This window comes from Amphimedon queenslandica, unplaced genomic scaffold (assembly GCF_000090795.2).
Source record: "Amphimedon queenslandica unplaced genomic scaffold, v1.1 AMPQUscaffold_13512, whole genome shotgun sequence".
NCBI classification, from domain to species: Eukaryota; Metazoa; Porifera; class Demospongiae; order Haplosclerida; family Niphatidae; genus Amphimedon; species Amphimedon queenslandica.
The window spans coordinates 328,068-334,279 of record NW_003546252.1 but is presented as its reverse complement, the minus strand read 5'-3'; the positions used below and the strand labels follow the sequence as shown (position 1 = coordinate 334,279).

The 6,212-nt window shown below is 36.8% G+C and overlaps 1 protein-coding gene across 1 annotated transcript; it reads left to right on the top strand.

Annotated features, from left to right (window-relative positions):
- Nucleotides 1–2,080: 2,080 nt before the first annotated feature.
- LOC105316348 (tyrosine-protein kinase Fer-like) lies at nt 2,081–6,043 on the top strand. Its single transcript, XM_020004431.1, has 8 exons — nt 2,081–2,654; nt 2,716–2,964; nt 3,021–3,067; nt 3,318–3,881; nt 4,110–4,202; nt 4,262–4,445; nt 4,660–4,750; nt 4,805–6,043. Exons 1-8 carry the CDS (start codon nt 2,102–2,104, stop codon nt 5,964–5,966), a joined length of 2,943 nt encoding a protein of 980 aa, XP_019859990.1. The 5' UTR covers nt 2,081–2,101; the 3' UTR covers nt 5,967–6,043.
- Nucleotides 6,044–6,212: the final 169 nt, after the last annotated feature.

The following is a 6,212-nucleotide window of genomic DNA, read 5'->3' as shown; positions in this document are numbered from 1 at the left end:
GTTGTAGCTGTAGCACTCCATGGAGGACAACTGTTAAAGCATAACAGTGACAGTGGGGGAACTTCATATGGATTCATTATTGCGACAGAATAATAAAATGAATTTGCCTGATGTACAGTATCCAGTGGTTTCATTTTCATTAATAATTGTGCTTGTGATTTTGATGCCAATTCTATTCCTTAATTTATTGGTATGTTCATATTCTATTGATTCCATTCACTGACCACTGTGACCAGCCCATTTTATACAGATTGGTTTAGCTGTTGGTGACACTGAACTATCTTGATAAAAAGAGGCGACTAAAGAAGTTTCAACTTTGTTGGAAAAGATTGTAACCATTACTAAAAAGAACAATAAACCCAACAAACATAATTTCTTGAAAGGAATAATTAATAAGATTGAGAAATCTATTACAACTGAACCTCCTCTTTTATCATGCATATTAATTAATACAGGCAACTGTAGCTGATGTCAAAAATCAAAGCAGATCGTTATCTCAGGAAATGAAGAGCCTATGCAGTTCTGTGTCTCAGGACGTGAAGGACCTACGCTGCTCAGTAACTGAGGAGGTGAAGGATTTACGCAGTTCAGTGGCTCAATTGTTAGCTATTCTTAACAGTATGAATAAAAGAGTAGGAAGAGGATTGGGAGGATTAGAAGAGGAGGTGGAGCAACAGAAATAATTTTGCTTAGTGTTGGAAGGAGGGAGTATTTTTTATTTTTAAAATTAAAATTTCTTTTGTGTGGATTTTATAGACTATTACATGCTGAGCTTTTTAATATTTTGTTTTTGTGTGTCCCTTTTCACTTCCTTCATTGCTATATAGTTAGTTTTTATACTGCTGGTTTGCAATAATCCACAAGTGACTGTACATGCAACAGAAATACACCACCAGTAAAGACTTTGCCCGATTATATACAGTAATATTTTATTTCTTGAGCTTATACAGTGCTTCACAGGTTGCTTGACTTTGCAAACTTGTTAGTCACATGACTTTCACCATACTAGTAATATATGTCATGTGAGTAGGAAGTAACAAGCAACCTGCAAAGCTCGAAAAGGAGATTACACTACACACCCCCTAAATATATGGCCATAACATTATAATTATGCTCCTTTCTCTGATTCTTAACCTATGAGATGGGAGAGAGGATACTAATGCTGCATTTACACTACAGCAGTGGGCCAAACTGTGCTGAACCAGACTGAGCTGGCCCTGCTGTACTAACCATGCTGGCCTGGTTTGGCACAGCTCACTTTGGTTACTGTTTACACTATCAAATGAAACTGTGCTGGCCTACTTTAAACAGGGCTGGCTCAGTTAAAGAAGCTAGTGTAAACACAGTATATGAGTTGGATAAATTAAGGAAAAAAGGTTTCATCTATGATCTTTAATGAGCATCTAAAAAGGCCTACTGAGGAGGGGAGGGAACTAAAATTTCTGGGGCCCCAAAACTGCTTTTTCTGAGCTTTTCTTTAATTTGAACCCATATGCTTCTAACCCATTTCTATAATGTGCAATCTGTGGATAGTTTTCATACTTATTTCCTTCATTCCCAGGGAATCTACAGCTCTCTCTGCATCTAAAACACATTAGAGATTTGGTAGATAGGTTTACAGATGCAAAATTTAAAGTTAATTAATATACAATATTCTGAGAATGAGGGGGCATACTATTGATTCTAGTCAATAAGTAGGCTGGCTATGTGAAACTAATCAATGAGTGGACAGTGCAGTTTTGTAATTGACATTATTAGCAGTCAAAATTAGCTAAACTGTGTGCATGCATTTTATCTCCTTATTGTTTGGCAGTTGACATACTGAACTCACCCCTCCTTTTGAGGGAATTAATGATAAGCTATGCTGAGTCAATTCCAGGAAATACATCTAAAACAAACATCTGTACTGCTTGGTATTGTATGCCATAATTGATCTTAATAATGTCTTCTATTTACTATCAGCATGACTATACTCCCACATGATAAGCTGACACACTTAGTGGTCATTGCACATTCCATACATCATAACTCTGACAAATCAGCATACTATTAAAAAGGAGTAACAATCTATACTGCTACAGTTAGCTCTATACTAATATCAATGGCTGAGGAGCAGCTACTTCATTCCCACACTCACTACTATGAGGATGTGTTCTTACTTAGTGTAAAGCTGCAGTGTGATGGAGAGTATCTACAAATTGAAGGACATGCAAAGTCATTGTCCCTGTATTGCCCTCACCTCAACATGTCAATTTCTCCCATTCAACTCAAGAGGGCTGTTGAGGCTGCTGTGAATGTCTATGATATTTGCTCCATTGGGAGGATGAAATGTGGAGATTGTCCACTTTTTGAGGTTGATTTTGGTAATTCTCGTTCCCTTCAGTCCTTTGTAAAAGATTCTGAAACTGGAGAGCTACCAGCCATAATACAAAAGCAGCTGATTCATCAAATGAAACCGAAAAAGCAACCTATACAGCCACCTACAGTAATCACTAAATTGCTGCTTCTGAGCCCCAATATAGCTACTAATGACCCTCTATTGAGACAGGTGACACTAAGAAATGTTCAGGAGTTACTTGGAGTCTATTCAAGGAGAAGAATTTTCAATTATGGAGCATTGATGAGATACTTTCACAAAGAAAGAAGCAGAGAAGGTATATTTGACATAGCTTTTATTGCACCTAATAATTATCATACTGATTATATTTCTTATAGCTCCACAACTACCTGTTCTACTAAGAGAGTTAAAAGAAGTTTGTCATTGGTGCACACTGGGCTTCCATCTTGGAATAGAGAGATGTGATCTTTTTAGAATACAGGCACAGTATGGTGTTCATATAGATGGACTGGCAGCTATGCTGGATACATGGATTCAAACTGGTCACGCAACTTGGATAAGCCTGATAAGTTCACTAAAAATATCAGGATTCAGTTCACTTGCTAGGAGATTGGCTATTACTTATGGTATAGAAATAATCAAATAATGTATTACTCTTTATTCTCTTTTTCTACCACAATAGACATTCCTTCATTCGATTCACCAACACTAGTAAAAGGAAAGAGTGAAGTAAGTAATGCTAATAATTATTGTAATATACACTATCTATCTGTAAATATTGACTTCTCTAGTGTATCTTGATTTGGTAAGCATCCATATGACTGTGTGCATTAGTGATGTCTGATGCATACCTTATATGTACTTATCAAATCAGCCTTACATAAATACACCAGTAATTAGAGCAGTGTTTACATTATGACATGGTGTCAATACCATGCAAATAATACGAATCAGTTGTCTCTTCTTTAATGATTCTTAGGACGATCAACTTGAGAGTAGAATACGACTCCGTCAGAGCATACAGGAGCATGACACTGAAATGATGTATCTTCAGGATTCAGTCACACTTAAAGAGAGAAAAGAATCACAACTGAGTCTAAGCCTCGAGGACATTAGAGAAAATCTAAAAGAAGTTAGCACTAACCTCTCCCATCTCTCCACAAAGAAAGAGAAACTACACAGCACACTGGAAACAAAACAACGACACCATTCACATCTTCTTCTGTACCGCCCAATTTCTGATGATATCATTTACAGGGAAATGATAGAAGAGATAGAGATGACTATTTCTGATGTCAAGAAACAGATAAAAATGCTTCAAGAAGACATGCAAAGCTGTAAACAAGAAGAAAGGAAGCTTCGTAATCAATTGGAGCAAAAAGAAGCCGATTTGAAGCAGCTACAAGAAACCATGTGTGAAATGAAAGTAAAGAATGCTCAACTAGCAGCAGAATTAGAGTCTGAGAGACGCATACTTGAATTAACTGTACAGGCTAAGCTAGCTCAAAGTCAATCAGACAGAAGAGTACAGGAAGATTTAAGGGTGAGTAACTACAGCAATTTTAGTATAATATCATTGGAAACTGTGGTTGTGGGGTTCATTATGTCCTCAATGATGTAAACAATGTCCAACATTCAATAATTACTACAGTGAATTGTGGTGGCTAATATGTTAGCATTGGAGCATGTGGTGGGTTAATTGTACCCATTATTAGTTTAGTGCATTGTTTCATATAATTGTTTACACATACACAACACACTATACACACAGCAACAAATAGTTCTACTTCAGCAAATCCTTACATCTAAGTTACATCCAGAAAAACAGAAATCAAATGTGTACAATCTTTTAACAATTTTAAAAGTAAGTGAATGATTATGACACTATCATCTAATGAGTGCAACTATATTAAAATACGATAGGAGCTTCAATTAAACTGCTGCGACAGCAATGATACTGATGGCAGTCAGTCAGCTTCTCCACAGCCTTCAATATTAGCAGCAAGAAAAGAAAGGGTATCATCTTCAGAAACTCCTCCTGTCCCTCCTCGACCTGTTCAACTGATGAGACCAAAAAGTCTACCACCAATATCACCCACCATTCGAAGTCAGTTTGAGAAACAATAATTATTATTGCTCACAAAGTACACTAAAATAAGCATAATGAAAAAGAGCTGTTTCACTTTTTCACTAAATGTACATTTAGTTCTTTAATTTATTTCAAAATTAAGGCAATGCATCTAAAAATTGAGAAATTAAGAATATACATATTGAGTTGAGACTGTAGACTATAAGAATAATATTACACATATTTTCTTTAGATTCACAATCACTAAATTTTGCTGATTCAAGATCTCATTCGCTTGATACTTCTGACAAATATGTTGCAATTTTAAAAATGTTGGATTCAAGGTATTAAAACATAAAGCATAAAACACTTTAAAGGGGTCTTTATTTTCATTGCAGTGACAAACAATGGTACTATAAGAATATAGATGAGCAGGATGCAGAAAAGCTTCTAACAAGTCATTCCACATTCTCTGCTGGGGCTTACCTCATTCGAAGAGCAAAGGAGCAGACACTTAATTATCTCTCAGTTCTGGGTAACAATCAAGTCTATCACTATCCAATTTATTCTGGTAAAAACTACACTGTCTACCTCTCAAAAAAGGCACAATTCCCTACCCTTGAATCTCTCATAAAGAATTATTCTAAGCCCAGTGCAGAGCTACCATGTCCTCTCACTACTCCGTGCTGCAAAACCGAGCTTGTTAAAAGAGCTGATGTTAAATTAGGTAATGTCTCATTACAAGAGTTCATCCACGAAGGAGCACATACACAAGTATTCACTGGAGTTTTTAATAGACATCAAGCTGTATATGCAAAAGTACAAAAAGAGGGCTCTTCTCTCTCAGTTTACAACTTTCTGAGTGAAGCAGCAGTCATGCGATCACTGCAACACAACAATATTCATCAATTTATTAGCGTCACTCTGCTAGGAACAGAGCAGCTTTGCATACTACATGAGCCTGTGTATCAGCTCAACCTGAAGGAATGCATGGAAAGAATGAAGAAGTCTAGCCAAACCATAGCTGATCACACCATTTTCTCCTATGCACTACAAATAGCCCGTGGCATGAGTTACTTGGAATCTCATCACTGCATATTTCGCAATCTTGCTTGTAAAAATATTGTACTAGTGAGAGGAGCACAGTACCGACACATTCTCAAGTTAAGCAATTTCAGTCGTGCGTGCTTCTCTCCAAGTGGAACAATGACTTGTCGCCCTTTTAACATTCTTCTACGTTGGACAGCACCAGAGCTACTGTTTGCAGGAGTATGTAGCTCAAAGAGTGATGTATGGTCATATGGTATCACACTGTGGGAGATATTAACGTATGGGTCTAAGCCTTATGGTGAACACAGCAGTGAGAATGTGAAGGAGATGGTGAGACAAGGGCACCGCATACAACTCGACGGTCTAGCATTGCCTAAGAATGTTCATCGGCTTATTAGTGAGTGCTGGCATCAGAAACCAGAGGAAAGACCAAGCTTTAAAAATTTACAAGAGAGATTAAAGGTGATTCAAGATGGCAGCTATCCGCACAACCATCGAAATTATACATAAACATGTTCATGCACAATATACATGTACTAGTCTCCCATTGCTTGGTTATTTTCTATTTTTAATTTTTAATAATAATGAAGCCAATTATTAAACCTTCAAACATGTACATGTACATGTAATTACATGTATAAATACATATACAGTACATGCACATTGTACATGAACTGCACATGCATGCACATGCTTAGCACACTCATGTAGTACTTGATTATACGTTATACACTGCCAGTGATACAGAGCAAAAGA